This window comes from Ziziphus jujuba, chromosome 1 (assembly GCF_031755915.1).
Source record: "Ziziphus jujuba cultivar Dongzao chromosome 1, ASM3175591v1".
Taxonomy (NCBI): domain Eukaryota; kingdom Viridiplantae; phylum Streptophyta; class Magnoliopsida; order Rosales; family Rhamnaceae; genus Ziziphus; species Ziziphus jujuba.
This window is the reverse complement of record NC_083379.1, coordinates 11,597,822-11,615,344: the sequence shown is the minus strand read 5'-3', so window position 1 is coordinate 11,615,344 and position 17,523 is coordinate 11,597,822. Positions and strand designations below refer to the sequence as shown.

The 17,523-nt window shown below is 35.2% G+C and overlaps 3 protein-coding genes across 4 annotated transcripts; all 3 read right to left on the bottom strand.

Annotated features, from left to right (window-relative positions):
- Positions 1–31: 31 nt before the first annotated feature.
- Positions 32–544, bottom strand: LOC107417126 (pectinesterase inhibitor-like). Its single transcript, XM_016025698.3, has one exon. The coding sequence runs from the start codon at positions 542–544 to the stop codon at positions 32–34; it is 513 nt and encodes a 170-aa protein (XP_015881184.1).
- Positions 545–1,259: 715 nt separating this feature from the next.
- LOC107417544 (vacuolar cation/proton exchanger 5) lies at positions 1,260–6,682 on the bottom strand. 2 transcript variants are annotated; one of them, XM_016026155.4, is made up of 13 exons: positions 6,523–6,682; positions 5,574–5,767; positions 5,118–5,378; positions 4,968–5,035; positions 4,802–4,830; positions 4,472–4,665; positions 4,063–4,275; positions 3,762–3,896; positions 3,067–3,183; positions 2,935–2,988; positions 2,276–2,392; positions 1,829–1,925; positions 1,260–1,698 (listed from the first exon to the last, which is right to left on the bottom strand). In XM_016026155.4, the coding sequence occupies exons 2-13, from the start codon at positions 5,613–5,615 to the stop codon at positions 1,685–1,687; spliced, it is 1,341 nt and encodes a 446-aa protein (XP_015881641.2). In that variant the 5' UTR covers positions 5,616–5,767; positions 6,523–6,682; the 3' UTR covers positions 1,260–1,684. The 2 variants fall into 2 exon arrangements, with proteins under 2 accessions (XP_015881641.2, XP_015881646.2); XM_016026160.4 differs by lacking the exon at positions 5,574–5,767 and having other exon boundaries at positions 6,523–6,680.
- Positions 6,683–12,105: 5,423 nt separating this feature from the next.
- On the bottom strand, positions 12,106–15,389 carry LOC107417200 (cytochrome c oxidase assembly protein COX15). Its single transcript, XM_016025799.4, has 7 exons — positions 14,953–15,389; positions 14,099–14,397; positions 13,680–13,905; positions 13,348–13,593; positions 13,132–13,242; positions 12,559–12,690; positions 12,106–12,427 (listed from the first exon to the last, which is right to left on the bottom strand). The coding sequence occupies exons 1-7, from the start codon at positions 15,121–15,123 to the stop codon at positions 12,257–12,259; spliced, it is 1,356 nt and encodes a 451-aa protein (XP_015881285.2). The 5' UTR covers positions 15,124–15,389; the 3' UTR covers positions 12,106–12,256.
- Between the last annotated feature and the right edge of the window lie 2,134 nt (positions 15,390–17,523).

Here is a 17,523-nt window from a genome sequence, read left to right as displayed (position 1 = left end):
AGAACTTAAAAATCTCCCATTTCACTTTTATTCAAACAAGCATGCCAATAATGACATCACAAATCCCAGCAAGCTGAATGAGTTTCTGGTTCTCATTTTTCAAGGGATGGCTAGGTCCTCCATTTAGAACACGCTCACAATCTTTTACATTCTCCGCACATATTCCGGCAAGCTCGCCGACGGCCTTGAAGTTACCCTTTTCCAAGTTTACGATGGATTGCTGCAGCGCGTAGATTGCACCGCCGTAGTTGACACTGCAATGTGCAAGGTTGCCGCTCAACACCGGCTCCGTCGTATTCTGACGCAATGTCTGCACCAAAGCATTGTTCTGCGCCGCGGTTCTCAAGGACAAATGAAGAGCAATGTCATCGAGCCCCTTGAGATCCGCCGTGGCGGCCCCGGGTTCTGCACCGATAGTTGATAGACAAAAATTCGGAGTTGGTGTTTTGCTGCACACTTCGTTTAGAAGGTTGGATGCAGCATCTATACGTAAAGCATGTATAATGATGAAGATGATAATGTTTATTACGTCTACCAAAACCATGTTTTATAAGAAATATATATTCCGAGCTTAGAAATGGTGCTTTTGGAATACAGAATATGATACATATTAATATGAAGATAAAAGAAACTGAAAATGGTATATGAGAAAATATCGGGATGATATAACGTATGCATTACTATTTTGTATCATTGTTCTTATCCACTGCATTAAAAATTCAATACTTTATATAGGAAAAAAAAAAATAAACCAGCAAAGTTCATATATATATATATATATATATATATGGACATTAATTAAAAGCTGTTATAACTGAGAATTAAATTGGCAAATTAAATTCTGTTTCTCCATACCAAACTAGGGATGAACAAGTACTTGGTCTGTATATTGGAGATTACAGAGCAACAGTCAATAATGAAACTTCTGTTTTTAAAAACAGGCAGTGTGATCTTTTCTGTTTCTCTCGCATTTTTACTTATTTGGTTATTGAATACTATATATACCATGTGGTAGGATACTAATTGGTTTAAAATTATTTCTGTCGCATCAAATATATAGTGTATTTGAAGTTTCTGTTCCCCCTTTTTTTTTTTTTTTTTTTTTTGGGTTAATATTTTTGTTCCTACCATACCTAAGATCAAGAGTTTCTATATTATTATTTAATTGATTTATATTTAATAATATCAATTTGTTTACTTTTATATTATATTAATATATTTAATTATTTTATATTTAACAAAATTTATCTTTTCAAATGTTCACTTAAATTATATTAACATTAATATATGATAATCAAATAAACAATGATACATGTATACCATGGTAGTCTAGAGCATATAACCAATTAATTACACTGCATGTGTGTCAACCAAGTTCCCCAAAAAAAAAAAAAAAAAAAATGTTTAAACCGAAAATTTAGCATACAAGTAAACGAGCTCAGCAAGATACTTATGGACAATGAAGTCCACTGAACAAGCACAAGCAGAAGCTGGAAAAAAAAAATGGGACTATGGTTGAAAAACCGAAATATATACAACAGAATGATGAACCAAAGAGAGTTTCAGTGACTATGCATCTACTTGGAAGACCTTAATTCATTCCATTTCTACATTTGGTCATCTTCATTATATCATCTATACCGATATTCAACCTCATCTATTAACATCTTCGCGGATTACGTGTTCAACTGTGATCATCTGCGAGAACATGTAAGGAACGAATTTATGTAAAAATAAAATAAAATAAACGAAACATTCAAAACTTCAGAAAATTTATACATGGTTTCTAACAAGAATGTGAAAAGGTTTTCCGTTAATTAATACTAACCTACTGTAGAAGGATCAACATGTACAAAAAAACTGGCAGCGACAATCAGATAGCAAAGAATAAGCATTAATCCTTTAAAGTAATTAGAAGTTCCTTCCTGCAAAAGAAATGTGATGATACCATGACGAACACAAAAAATACTATTCCAAAATTAATAGAAAAAAATAATAATAATATTATTAAATAAATAAAATAAAGGTCAAAAAGGAATTTAATGTACCAAAATAATGGACATTTTCAAACTTTTGACATACAAACAGTGCAAAAGTTTCCAGTTGCTGCCAAAATTTTCAAACTTTGACATAAAACCAATGCAAAAGTTTTCAATTGCTGCCAATTTTTTTCAAATTTGACATACAAACAGTAGAAATACTAAAACAACAATATATTCCACCAATTTTTTTTTTTTTTTTTGGTTGCTCCTTTATTTCAGATTCTGACTCATACCTGCAGCAAGAAGGCCACAACTAAGACCGTTATAAAAAGTGTTGCTGTCTCAAAAAGTTGAAAGTTCAAATCCATCTGGCGCCCCATAATCCACCCAATAACTACAGTAAAAGGAATCTGCCGTAATCACAGCAAATATATTTTAATTTAGAGGTCAATCATGCCAAAACGTAATCTTCAATATTTAATGGATAAATATATGAATTAATCTATTAATACATGAGCCATTCAAGCATGCAACAGAAAGCAAAAGGAAAAAGCATAATAAACTTGCACCTAGGCTGGTCCTCCCAGGCATGTGACTCATAAATAGTAAATTCTAATACCTTTTAAATTGGGAGATAACAACTTTCAATACAAAATTATAACTACAGGCGTCAAAATCAACTCAAGATCCCTCAACGCTCACTGTTTATTCAATTGAAATTACCCTCTAAAAAGTATGGAGTTCTTTTACCTTTGAGTAATAAGCAAATGCTAAATCATCTATAAACATAAAGTTGCATTCATAAAGAGTGAGAAATCTAGACATCCTTTCTGCCACAATACTTGGGCCAACTCACCAATGCAGTTTAAAGATAAGGCTATAAATTGAAAATATTGCTAAATAATCATCGGTAGAATATATACTGAGAGAAACCAAATAGATGAGAACCTACCCCGAACATAGATATCTGTGTTGACGATCCTATTGCCACTCCCAAGGAAATGTCCTGCAGAGAAACTTTTACTCTTGTACAATTCATAGGATAAGAATTTTATGAAAAAAAGCCATAAAGCTTTCGACTTACAAGCTTGTCCTTCATGGCAAACATGACAGCACTTGCATGCTCTGCAGCATTACCCACAATGGGAAGCAAAATCACACTGATAAATGCAACAGGAATTTTCCATGCAACAGATGCTCCCTAAAACCAACCATCCAGAAGAAAGGTTAGCGTGGCAGCATGACAAAAAGAACTCAAAGATTGGCAATCATTTCCATCCAATTATAATTTCAAAGAAATTCCTTCTATTTAAACTCTACAAATAATCGGTTGCAATATCGAGAACAACCCTGAGGAGCAACCCCATTGCTCAAGTTTACAGAAAACAAAGAAAAAGAGCAGCATAAACTATAAAAATATGTGGCAAGAAAAAGACGCAACATGGTTGGTGTTTGACCAATTGAACAGATTATCAAAAATCCCAACTCACTTCCTCTTTTCTAGTTTATAAATAGGATCTGTGTTAATAAGGATAGGACCATCTGACTAGCTAAGCCTGACACACATGTGCTCCTATTCCATGCTCAAAAGCCATAATGTTCCGAACATGAGTCAGAATGAAATAAGATTAAACACATCTTATATTTGCTTAAAAGAAATCAATATTAGGAAGGAACTGAGGACAAAATTTATAACAACCAGCTAATCCTATTTTTTTATAAAGACTTCAAGGTATCACTGAATTAACCAAGTAGAAGAAATCAGGAATAAGATAATACCTCTATAGTGTTGACTAAATATTCGGATAGGATAGAGATCCAAGCAGTCATGATTGAAAGCCAAATTATCGATTCCCATTTAGAGATCTCTGGAGATTCATCATCATCTGTCATCTCTCCATTCTGATTTCCTTCCTGAGTTCATACCATAAATCAACAGGTTAATAGCGAAAAATACAAAAGCAAAAACAAAACTATGAAATCCTAACTACACTGATTAAAAATAAAATAAAATAAAAAATGGCACACCCAGACCAACCAATAAAAATATAGAACTCTTGGCAACAGAAACATAACCAACCTCCACAATGGGCTCATACATATTATTCTGACCCTTTAACTGGAAATAAAGGTATGCACCATATGCCAGAAGCATGACACAACTGCTGAATCTTGAGAGTGCCAACTCTGACTTTCCGAAATGCACCTCAGTATGTGTGTAGTGCAGAACAGCTGGAAAGAGTAAGCCCATGACTGCCATTAATAGCAATCCTGAATTCACAACAGCAGTGGCCTGCAAACCAACATGAATCAGCTTTAGGATGAAAGATTCTATTGATATCTCCCACTCTATGAAAATCTTTCTTTAAAATTGGATATGAAAAAAATAAACATTAATAATATTCAGATTGTGTTTGAAATATTAGAGGGGAGTGAGGAAAAGAAACAATCAATATGCCAAACAAAGAAGTAAACGCATACCATTTTACCTTGTTAAACACCTGTTCCTTATGACAGACAAGTCCACCACTGAAGAATGCACATCCAAGCACCAGCAACATATTTGACAGAATGGAACCTAATAACGACTGCTGAACAACCCGTGTCATTCCATGTTTCAGTGCATAAATTGAGATAATCAGTTCTGTTGCATTTCCAAAAGTTGCATTTAAAAGACCCCCAACTGCAAATTCCAGTTTGATGGGTCAAAAAGTGATCTTAGAAGGAAAAAGGTTTGCTGACCATTTTAGAACATAAAAAAATATTATGACACTAAATATGCCTGGAAAGAATGTGTGAAGCTATTATTCAAACATTACCAGTTGCGCCAGTGTAAAACGCCAGCTGCCTATGAGAACAACAAACAAGTCAACTACCTAATTATAGACTAATATTATTAAAAACATAATTAAGAAAAAGGAAAAACAAAAAAACAGAAGAAGAAGAAGAAGAAGAAAAAGAAGAAAAAGAAGAAGAAGCACTTACTCTGTGGCATAACCTAAACGCTCAGCCAGAGGTGTTATGCCCAACAGACTCAGAAAAAATACCCACCCCTATAATTCAAAATAGCAAACTAATAAGTATATTTAAACAGCTATCTATCTATGATAGTACAAGGAAAGAGCTAGAACTTACACGATTGCCAGTCAATTTAAGGACAAGAATCGCTAGAGGCCCAAAGGGCATAAGCAAGTTGAGTTTATTCGAGAAAACTACAGTCTTTATACTCTTATAAACAAGAGTTATCAACATTTTATCACCATTAGCCTGCAACGTTCCAGGAAATGACCTTTGATCAGTTGGTTGAGTAGACGTTGCCTTCTGAGCATCAGTTTCTGGACTAAAAAGATTCTCATCGTCAAACTCATTCATAGATCTCTTGTCTACTGAACTCATCTGTAACAATAAACATGATTTTATTCAGAACCATCACTCCTAAGACCAAACTGGGGCAACAATTGGCTAATATGAGTTTCTATTAATTAATTTGGAAACTGTGTTTGGAAAGGCAACTAGGAAAAAACAAAATGCCTAAAACCCAAACAAAAATAAAGTTCCTTGATCAAAAAAGAAGATAAGGAGCAAACTTACTTCAAGTTGAGATTGGATTCCCACCATTGACTTATAATCCATATTCTCCTAGTGAAAGCACAATACTACTCTGACACCCAGTAAAAGGTATCAGTGCAATATGTGGTTAATATGTCGTTAACCGTGGTTAATATGTCGTTACCCATAGATTTCTTCGCATTGGAAAAATCAAGTCCCTATCATGTCCAGGAAATCTGACACAAGAAGACAATTAACCCAAAAAAAAAAAAAAACAACGCCCCGGTTTGGCATACTTCAAACTAAAAGGCTTAACCCATTGAAACACTCATTTAACAAGTAATTAAGGCGTTAAAACTTTGAGGCTACGTTTATTTTTAAAACACATTAACTAAATTATGAACCGTTAAGGAATAATAAAATAGTTCCTACTATCAACTCGTCTTCTTGAACTCGAGTTGCATAAAACGGTTCCAAAGCTAAGACTAATATGATCCAGGACATTATATAATGATTCTAATCTCAATTCCAGCCCAAATCCAATTTCAAAACTATACACCATGAAGAAAAGGAAAACTAAAAGTGAAAGCCAAAAAAAATTTCCAATCTTTGGACATAAAAATGAAATCTTTAAGTAAAAAAATACATAATTTTGCATGTTTGACTATGCCTCAGAAGAAAAAACCCAGTTTTATCCTAACATATTCAAGAATATAGTAGTGAAACTGAAGCAACGTTGAAACATCCCCGCAAACCCACTCTCATTTGGCATCTTGCAAAATAATAGTTGGGCTTGGTCAGGGATCTGAGTTAAAAACATGTGGTTTTTGATTGCCAATTTCTAAAGGGTCATCAAAGAATTCCCATAAAATAAAATAAAAATCCTAAAATGACCCCCCAAAAAAAAAAATTCAAAGAAAATGGAAAAAAAGAAACAAAAATAGCGAACAGAATCAGAAAGAAGGAAAAGAGGAAACATTCAGAGACTTACATATAAAAAGAAAAGGTTGTTGGAAGATATAAAAGGAAGGCTCTCAATCTGTTTGTTGATCTCTTTGGCTTGGTTTGCTTTGAAGGATCAGAAAAGGAGAAAAAAATGAAGGAAACCACAACACAGTTTCGCAAACAAAGCAGTTGTTGGGTCACTTGTTCCAGAGAGAGACCCCACCAAGCGCGTTAAAACTTTTTTTTTAAATTTTTATCTTTTCCGAAAATAAGCGCGTTAAAACTTGAAAGCATTTTCTTTTCTTTCTCTATTCTTCTGTTTCTTCGATGATTTTTATCCAGATATTTATTATTATTCTTATTCCTTTCTTTTTATTATTATTCTCATTATTCTTTTTCTTTGTTTTTAAATTTTCATTTAACGATGATATATATTTTTAATAAATAATAATAATAATAATAAAAGATTCATTTTAAAATTTGATACGATTATTAATTTGGGGCTTTTTTTTTTTTAATAATTTGAAGTTAGTTTTCTTTAAATTTGTAGTTAATTTTGCAAAGTAAGAGCAAGTTCTTTAATTTTCAAAAAAAGGTAAATTCTTTACATATAAAATAATTTATTATTTTCTTTTTAAAAAAAAATTATCTATTGTATTAACTAAATAAAATATCAAAATTCATATACATTTATATATATATATATATATTCAAAATATAGAATCATCTCTAATCCAATCTTTTTTCTTTTATTTTTAAATATCTAATCTAAATGTTGGATCTTATCCGAAAACCAACAAATGATTGCTTCTTACCATCTATATATTTAACTAGATTATTTTGTAATTCTTCGTTATTAATTTTTAATCCTCTTACATTAAAGGTGGAGGAATGGGAATTGGATTTTTGCCTTGGAAAATAATAACTTTTACCAGGCTAGCCTGGCAAGGAATTGTAAGAAGAACAATATCATATAGAGATGTTATTTTCATTCATTATGCATGTATTCACAAACTAGTATGGTCTAAATATACAAAATATTGATAAATAAATAAATAAATAAAAATCAAAGCCATACAAGTCTAAGTGTAATTTCGTATGGTCAAAAGAAATAATACGTCAAAAGAAAGAAAACTAGTCCCTTGTTTTATTTTGTGGAACTTTTTATTTATTTATTATTTTTTAAAAAATTTATTTATTTTTTTAATAAATTGTTTTATGATTTTTTAATTTTTAAAAAAGTTAATATCATATATAAATAATGAGTTGAACTCAATTAGTAAGCTATTTATATTTATATTTAAAAAGTTATATAATCAAATGAATTAAATTCAGATAAACTATTTATATTTATATTTGAAAAATCATGAATTTGATGCATGAGGACGAAAAGAGAAATTATTAAGAATTTTTTCTTTATTTAAAAAAAAGAAAAAAAAAACTAGTATACACCATAATGCACAATATACATTCAGACCACTCAAACACTGCATGCAAACTTCAATCTTCCCAAGTTTCTTCCTTCACTCTCCTACTTATTCTGACTTGCTCAAAAAGCCACCTTAAGGCATACAAACCCGTGACCGCCATGACAGCATCCAAAGTGAAGCCAGCCATGTGTCACGGGCCTAGCTTTTCCAACACTCCCGTGCGGCACTTAGCACCTCCCTTGCTAAGTAAGCCTTGCTCATAAGCTATGAAAATGCGGAAGCTAAGAGTGAGAGAGTAGGAAGTAGGAGAGTTTGAGAGAATGTGGAGAATACTTGTATTGCTAGAATACTTGGTGTGCTTGGATATGCTTGGATATGTTACAAATGAGAGACCAACCCCTTTATATAGAGGGCTTGGCATGTAGGAAAGTTCTAGATATGTACACATGTCACCTATCTAGTTATGGTTCTAGATTATTCTAGGGTTATGTACAAGATATTTACATGGAGTATTCTAGAGAGATTCCAATCTACATAAGTCTAGGTTGTTCTTGAATCTTCTAGAATATTCCGGGCTTCTCTTGATCCTTCATGGAGAGTGTGGAGTCTTCCGGTTAAACCTCAAGGGTTTTACTCCTTTTGCACGGGACGTGACACTCTCCCCCACCTAAACTCGCGACGCCCTCGTCGCGCCTTCTTCCTTGCCCGCCGAATGTGATCTTTGAGTTGCCGTTGTGTATCTTCGTGCTCCCCACTTACTTCACCATTCAGCAGGTCCTTCTCCTTCACCAAGTATTTGGTGTAGTTGGGCATGCCTCTATGTTGACCGACTCGATCCGCAAGTGTGGCTTCCACATTCTTGTCGGGTGAAGTCGCTATGTCCATGGGTGCCCTTCTTGACTTACCTTCCGCTAGGGCCTCCGTGCCCCCTTTCCTTACAATGGGAAGTGACTCTACATAGCGTCGTGCCTTCCCGTCATGCACCTCGTTTTGTTGAGGTGATGGTTTGGCTAAGGCCCCGCCCTTAGCCTCCACAAGCTTCCTCTTGTTGTCTCCACAACTTGAAGCCAATGCACGCAAGCTCCCTTGGTGCAACTCCTTTGGTACATCTTGTACCTTAGGAGGTGTCTTGGCATGGCTTGGGACATCCTCACTAGGCTTTTGGGCAGCAACCAAGTTGATTTGCTCCTCCCTCTCAACTTGCAGTGCCGACAAAACCTTGGTCTCCTGCTGGCTAGCTTGTTCCGTAGGCACCATGCATGTCGTTCCCCCATCCATGATGCATAACTTGTTAGCAAATGGGAGTGGGAAAGCCTTTACTTGGTTGAAGAAGTCCATGCCAAGGACAACCTTGTAGTCATCCATGGACACAACCGTTAGGTTCAATTGGCCTTCCCAATCGCCAATGGTGGTTTTCACACCTCGAGCAACTCCTTGGAGCGGCTTCGCGTCCGAATTCACCGCCTTGACAAAGCCCCTTCCTTGTGTTGCCTTAATCCCAAGCCTTTGTGCCTCCTCCACCGATAGGAAGTTATGTGAGGCACCCGTGTCCACCAACGCCTTGGTGGGCACTCCATTGAGTTTCGCCTCCACGAACATTAGGCCACTCTTCTTGGTCTCCTTAGGAGCAGCCTTGATAGCATTCAGCAATTGTAAGGAACCTATACTAGTTCCTTCCTCTTGCTTCTCCTCGTATTGGGTGGTCATGGCATTCAAAGCCTTCCTCTTCGGACAATCCCTAACCCAATGCGGTCCATCACATAAGAAACAAGAGTTTTTAGGTTTGGAAGCATCCTTACCTTCCCTAGGTGGCTTCCATTTCGAGCCTTTTGGCTTGTGTGCATTCTCTTCCCTTTCATCCTCTTTGGACCTACTAGGTTCTCCCCCACCTTTTCCATGGTTGTCCTTCCATTCCTTTGGCTTTGGAGAGTCTCTTTGGTTGGAGTAGTCGATAAAGCCTTCGGCATACGCAATGGCACTAGCCAAATCTTGTACTCCACGCCTTTTCAACTCCGTCTTGGCCCAAGGTTGTAGTCCATCCATGAAGTAGAAAAGGGAGTCTTTATCCGATAGGTCCGGGATCTCCAACACCAAGTTGGTGAACTCCTTGATGTATTCCCGGATATGGCCTACTTGCTTGAGTCGTCGAAGGCGACTCCTTGCCTCATCTTCGGCATTCTCCGGATAGAATTGCCTTTTGATATCCTTTTTAAAGTCATCAAAAGTATGGAAAGTGCACGTACCTCGCTCAATGTCGCTATGCCTCCTTCTCCACCATAACATTGCTGTGTCGCTAAGGTAGAGAGTGGCAGTCCTTATCTTTGAAGCATCGTCCGCAATGCCCATTGCTTCAAAGTATTGCTCCAAGCCCCAAAGGAAATTCTCGAGCTCCCTCGCATTCCTTGCCCCGGAGTAGGACTTGGGCTTTGGCACATCGATACGTGGCCCCTCGCGTATGGTGGTCGTCCCCGACGCCACCGCCTTCTTGCAAAGAGCCCAATCACCCCGCATATCCTCCATTTGGTTGCGAATGGCATCCAATTCTCTCTCCAACATTGCACGAAGGTCTGCTACCTCCCCCATGCATTGGTCGCGTGTCGCGCGGAGCTCCCTCCTCAAGGCATCGTCTAGCCCATTGAGTAACCCCCTCACGGCTTGATTGATGGCAATGTCCTCCGACTCTAGCCCATCTAGGCGACCCTCCAGCGCCTCAAACCGTTCTTGTACTCGGGATGCATGCTCCTCCAAGCGCAACTCTACGCCCATCATCACATCCTTGGACTTGGACTTATGCCTCTGCTTCCCCGCATTGGGGTTGCGTTGCTCTTCACGACCTCGCACTTCGGTAGCTCCCTCCACATTGATGGTAACATCCGAGCTAGCCATCTTGCCTACTTCCACGTTACACCAACGATATGCTTGAGCAGCAATTGGCTCTGATACCAACTGTCACGGGCCTAGCTTTTCCAACACTCCCGTGCGGCACTTAGCACCTCCCTTGCTAAGTAAGCCTTGCTCATAAGCTATGAAAATGCGGAAGCTAAGAGTGAGAGAGTAGGAAGTAGGAGAGTTTGAGAGAATGTGGAGAATACTTGTATTGCTAGAATACTTGGTGTGCTTGGATATGCTTGGATATGTTACAAATGAGAGACCAACCCCTTTATATAGAGGGCTTGGCATGTAGGAAAGTTCTAGATATGTACACATGTCACCTATCTAGTTATGGTTCTAGATTATTCTAGGGTTATGTACAAGATATTTACATGGAGTATTCTAGAGAGATTCCAATCTACATAAGTCTAGGTTGTTCTTGAATCTTCTAGAATATTCCGGGCTTCTCTTGATCCTTCATGGAGAGTGTGGAGTCTTCCGGTTAAACCTCAAGGGTTTTACTCCTTTTGCACGGGACGTGACACATGGCTCCACCCAGCACGAAGCCTGCAAAGAACAGCACCAGACTGGATACCATCAATAGCTGAAAGCTTATGAGCAAAAGCGTCAATGAAGCCAAGAAACTAAACCCCATCATTGAAGCAACTCTCATATTGCAGTCACTGTAGGCCTCCTATTAGCATGAACCAGTTAGTTAATAACTGACACATAAGCATAGATCCCACTACTATCCCATTAGTAATATTCATAGTTGATAACATATATCATTTTTAAAAATAGTAATACTATAAATACTAAAATATTTATAATTTTATTTATCAAATAATATATGTTAAAATGTTATTACTTTATATATTTATATAACTTAAGTATAGATGAATAAATTTTTAAATAAAAAAATAAATTAAGTGAATATTACCTTATTTGTATCATCATTTAAATAATAAATTTAATAAATATTTTAATAAATTTAACAGCATTATTATTTTGAAAAAGGAAGTACTCTTGGTGACATGTTTGATTTTGAATCTCACGAGACAGTTTTTTATACATTCTACGTGGCTCTCGAATTTTCCAAAGAGGACACGCGTGCACTGATTTGGTCCATAAAAAATTCGGTAAAAAGAGAAAGTCCTGCCAATTTTACAAAGCCGTCCTTTTCAAAGAAAGCTTAGCTCTATTCAGCAGCCAAAAAAGACAAAGCTCCTCCTTTTTGGCTTAATTAGTAGACAAAGCTCCTCCTTTGTCCTTATTTGGACAACATTCAAATAATACATCAGAAACCAATACTATTTACACCTCAAAAAGACAAAATTTGAAATCATAGATTCTATTAAATTCAAGAATGAAGAATGCTTAGGCCAACTCAATTACAACAGGCTGAAAAATAGTGCAGCCACTAATTGTTGGAAAATTGTAAAAATGCTTAGTCCAAAATAGCATCCTAAAGTTCTTTTTCTAGATTGTTTTTGCAACTTGAGGGAGAGATTTGAGAAGGGCCGTTGATGGTCTCCGCAAAGTGTGATTGAGAAGGATCATCAGTGTCACAAGAGTCAAAGCTCCAGCTTGATGTGCAGTCCCCAGTGAAACAGGAACATAGGACAAAAGGGTAGATATGCCCAATGTAACCTGCAACAGTTACAGTAGTTAACGAATTTAATCCACCAAAAGAACTCCGTTTTCATGAAGCATTCTTGATAAAATAATTGGTCCTGATAACAAATTTAAACCAACACAAAGATAGTTGTGGAAACAGACACCTGAAGAGCAGCCATGCCAACAGTGCTTCCAATCAAGGATCGAATTGCAGGGTGTATATCCAACTTCCTCGTGGACCACCATAAAGAGCCAATTGCAATTAGCGTTGCTGTTGCTAGGATTCGATGGTCAAGCTGTTACCAGGAAAAGAATTAATTTAGAGTATACTGACAAGTGACATTTACCTTCCATCTTTAAGAAACATGAGAAAGATGTACCAATTCTGTAATTTCAAATACAAAACTCATAAGCAGTTGGGTATTATGGTGGTGAGAGAATCATGGCTCAGGGCTTCACGGGTCCGAAATTTAAGACTTATCTTACTAGTAGAAGATCCTAATTTATCTTCCAAAGAATATCAAAGATACAACTGATGAGAAAACATAACAGAAAAATTATCATTTACAACATCATTGCCCTCGATCAACATTCTCCATCAAATTTCTTCAATTATGTTGTTCTTTTTCCCCAGTTCTTGTATAGCACATTAGCACAGATTTATATCACTTGGAGCAAACATCTTGAATTATCAAATTGTGAGTATATAAAAAATTTTGCTCAGAGAAACAATTCACCTGCACAGTTGACGTATTCTCAAAGAAGTTGCGAATAAGTGGCTTCATCTCCAAAACATCCTCAGGTATCCACGTATCACCCATCTTTGGAAAAGTGTTGTAGGCATGCCCCTGCAGTTATAACATAATCACAATCTGTTATTAGTAACTCTGTAGAACACATGGCCTCCTTCATGAAAGGGACGTAGCAAGACAAGAATAGATGTAGTTACATACAGCATCATTTCCAGCAACAAATGCTCCTGAGACAGCAGTAATGCCAACTAGTATGCTTACAGGAATAGCAAGTCTCTTTACTTTTGCTGCTCCCTTAACCCATGCTACTGATTCAGCAGGTGGTTCAGGCATAACAACAGAAAGACCAGTCCAGAAAAGGCCGCTGTATATAACAAAGGCTGAAGTAAGATGAGCAGCAAGACGGTAAGGGCTTACTCTAGGCTGAGAATACTCAGATGCAGGTTCCTATCGGAAAGGGATATTATTAAACATCCACAAGGTTAAATAATTTCAAATTAAACATATACAAAATAATGTGTATCTATTCTAACCTCCAAACCACTTTTAACCATCCACCAGCCAATTAGACCCTGACCAGCACCAAGGGCAAAAAGGCCAGAGAGTCTCAGTCCAAGCCCTAAGGTAATATATCCCTTACGAAGAAAATACGAAAATGGCAAAGCAAACATGATACCCAATGCCCTTCCCCACATACGATGTGCATATTCCATCCAATATATAAATTTGAAATCTTCAATACTCATCCCTCGGTTTACACTGCATCAAAAACCAAGCAACACCATTAATGCTAAAGAAAAGAAATATCAGTACACTGCATCAAAAACCAAGTAACACCGTTAATGCTAAAGAAAAGAAATATCAGTACACTGCAGCAATGTATAGTAAAGAAAGCTTAGCAATGCAAACCAGTTTTAATGTTACTAATACGCATGATATTGTTTTCACTAACCGCTTATACTCAGGGGACTGCTTATACTTCTCAAACTCGAGCAACCACTCTTCATCTGATAGAGGAGGGAGACCACCAGAAAATTTCCAATCGGTCATGGAAAGACCAGACCTTGTTAGTCGCGTGATACCACCAAGTACCACCATACTGAACACCCATGCAGCAGAGCCAAAAAGCCAGATCCCAACCATTTTCTGAGCTCGACGTCCTCCATTTACTAGTACCTTTAATCCTTCCTTGCTTTCCACACCAACAGATGCCACAGTGGACATATTCCTTAGAGATGGCAACAAATGACCCTGAAAACACCATAAGGATTTCCTTTAGTAGTCAAATTTACATATGGATTCCATGTGCATTAATTTCTGAGGCAATTCCTTTATTTCCTTTAAACTTTTCTAAACACATCCATCATGGAAACTTCGATTCGCATGGAAAATGTTAGCCACCAAAAAAGAACTACAGAAGTGATTAAAAACAGAGTCCATTCGTTTCTAATCTACTAAAAATACAAAACAAATTTACCAAATGGTCTGCTTTCATTCAAAAACATTAATCTGGCAGCTTAAAAATCACATTTTTATCACACAAAAAAACACCAAATCATAAAATATTCATGACCCAATTCAATTTAGGCAGATTCCAAATTTTCCCAAGTTCAGAATTTGAAATGCACATTTATTATTCAAGGTATGTGATCCTACAATGACAATCGAAAAGAAGGAAATTTGAACCCATATATATATATATATATATATATATATATATATATATATATATATATATATATATATATATATATATTTTTTTTTTTTTTCCTTAAAAATGGAAAATGAATAAAAAGGAAAGAGAACCTTGGGGTAGAAATTTTGGAAGCGATGGAAGGATTTGGTAGCCATGCCCGAGAAGAAAACTCTTGAGGTTTCTTCCTTCAAAATCCTAGATGACGCCGTTCCGGTGAAGTTGGACAGAGCTTTGGAGTTGGCGTTCCGCAGAAAAAACGGCATCAATCTGCTACGAAACATGGTCTGGCTTCGTATGTCGAAAAATGAAAACTTAACAGTGATTAAGTTTCGAGCTAAAAAAGGCTTTCACTTTAGGGAAAAAATAATAATAATAATAAAATTAAAAAGCTTCAGCTTCCAATCGGATCACCAAGGTGTCGCCGTTCCGGTGAGCTCGGGCAAGTTGGAACGCGAGGTTTAGCCACCGGTCCTCGCTGGGTTTTGGTGTATCAGACAGCTGCTTCTACATTCGTTCTTCAGAATTAGAGTTGGAGATCGGGTTCCGACCCATAACACATAATTTCCAATATATATGGGCCGGATTGTTGTGTTTGAGACGGCCTAGTTAAGTCTTAAACGGGCTTCACTTTGTGTTGCAGGTCCTTTTAGCATTACCATCAAGAACGTCGGCTCTGGGTCTTCTGTTTATTTTTCTCCTATTTTTGTATTTGCTTTTTTTAACATAGAAAATATTTAATTACGTTTATTTTATTTGAATTTAATTATGTTTAAAAAAAAATTATTAATAAAATGGATATATATATAATCTATTGAATTAACAATACACAATTAGGATTGAAAAACAAACATAAATAAATATAGAAAAAAAATAAACAGAAAATCTTAATTTAAAAAGTGAGGCATGTTTATAAACATATAATTCTCTTTTTTTTTTTTTTTTGGGGGGGAGGGGGGGGTACTAAACATGTAATTAGCTTCAATAATGGAAAGGTCAGTTGAAAATATTGAAGTATCTAATCTATATATTCATGATTTATTCATTTCATTTTTAATAAAAATTTCCAATACACAATTAGGATTGAAAAACAAACATAAACAAGTATAGAAAAAACCAAACAGAAGATCCTAATAAAATCCTAATTTAAAAAAGTGAGGCATATTTATAAACATGTAATTATCTTCTTCTCTTTTGGGGGTAATAAACATGTAATTAGCTTCAATAATGAAAAGGTCAGTTGAAAATATTGAAGTATCTAATTTATATTCGTGATTCATTCATTTCAATAAAAATTTCCAATGTACAATCAATAAAACTTACCATTCAATTTCTTATGTGATATTATTTTATTAGTTTATATTTGTTTTACTTATCTATTCACAATGTGTTTCGTATGCAGTACTATATGATATTAATTTTGTTGCACTAAATTTAACTTGTATTGTAATATATTATGCTATACTCTATTGATATTATGCATTATTCATATAATTTTCTTTAATAATTAAATGATTAAAAATATAAAAATTAATATTTCATCATTATTCACCTAGTGTTTTAAAATAATTACATTGTTCAAATAGATCAAATTTATTTTTTTATTGTTATGCTTAATTTTTTAAATAATTACATTACTCATAATATATTAAATTGAATTATTTTATGCATTATCTAAAGTTAAATAATATTAATTATTAAAATATTTTTTTGGAAAGTTTAACATTAAAAAAATATTTGAATATTTTTGTATTTTAATACTTCTTTATTTTTATGACACAAGATCAAAGATCAATTCAAACCAACATAGCCATCCAAATTTATTAATAGTTGAATTGATTACGTTTCACATGCATAATTAGTATTTGTTTGATTAAAAAATTATATAATTGGAATGTGAATAATCTTCCCTCCTCTCTGAATTACGATGCTTTGTCCTTTAAATTATAAAAAAAATGTTTACATTATCCCTTAAAAAATTGATTTTTTTTATTAAACTGTTCAATTTAGTAAAATTAGCCACCATTGTCAATTCTTATATTTAATTTAACTTTGTTAAATTATGGATAAAAAATAAAATTAAAAATAATTTTTTTAAAAAAAAGTAGATCCTCCAATTGGAAAATGTGCTAGACACGTGAGAGAGTGCGTGGAGGTACATGCTCTCCCCACCGGCCACCATCACACTTCAAAAATTAAAAGAACCCTTTTATTGCTTTTAAGTGAATCAAAGTTCATAAAACCAATGAACCTTTTTTCTGCCCCCTGTTTTTTAATCCAATTAAAAGAAAGAAAATTGCAATTCTTGCAAGATTTTTTCTTATTAAAAGAATTTCAAGCATTTGTTCGTTTCAGCTGATAATCTGAGAAAATGATTTGCCAAGGTCTAAAGTTCCTTGGAATAAATATCTCTCTCTCTTACAACTTGAAACATTCATATGGTTTAGTTTTGATGTAAGGCCCATTGGCAGCTTTAGTTGGCTATGTTAACTTGGATTCTATATTAGTTTTAGGTATCTTTAATTTGTTATTTTTCTGATTTTATCTCAAGTTACATCCAAACCCGCACTCACACTCTTGCTCCATCATGTGAAGCTTAGTTTTTTTTTATTTTTTTTTATTTTTTTTTTCCTCTCTTTAATCTTATAGTTTGATGATTTTCTTGGTGTGTCATTACTTCAATA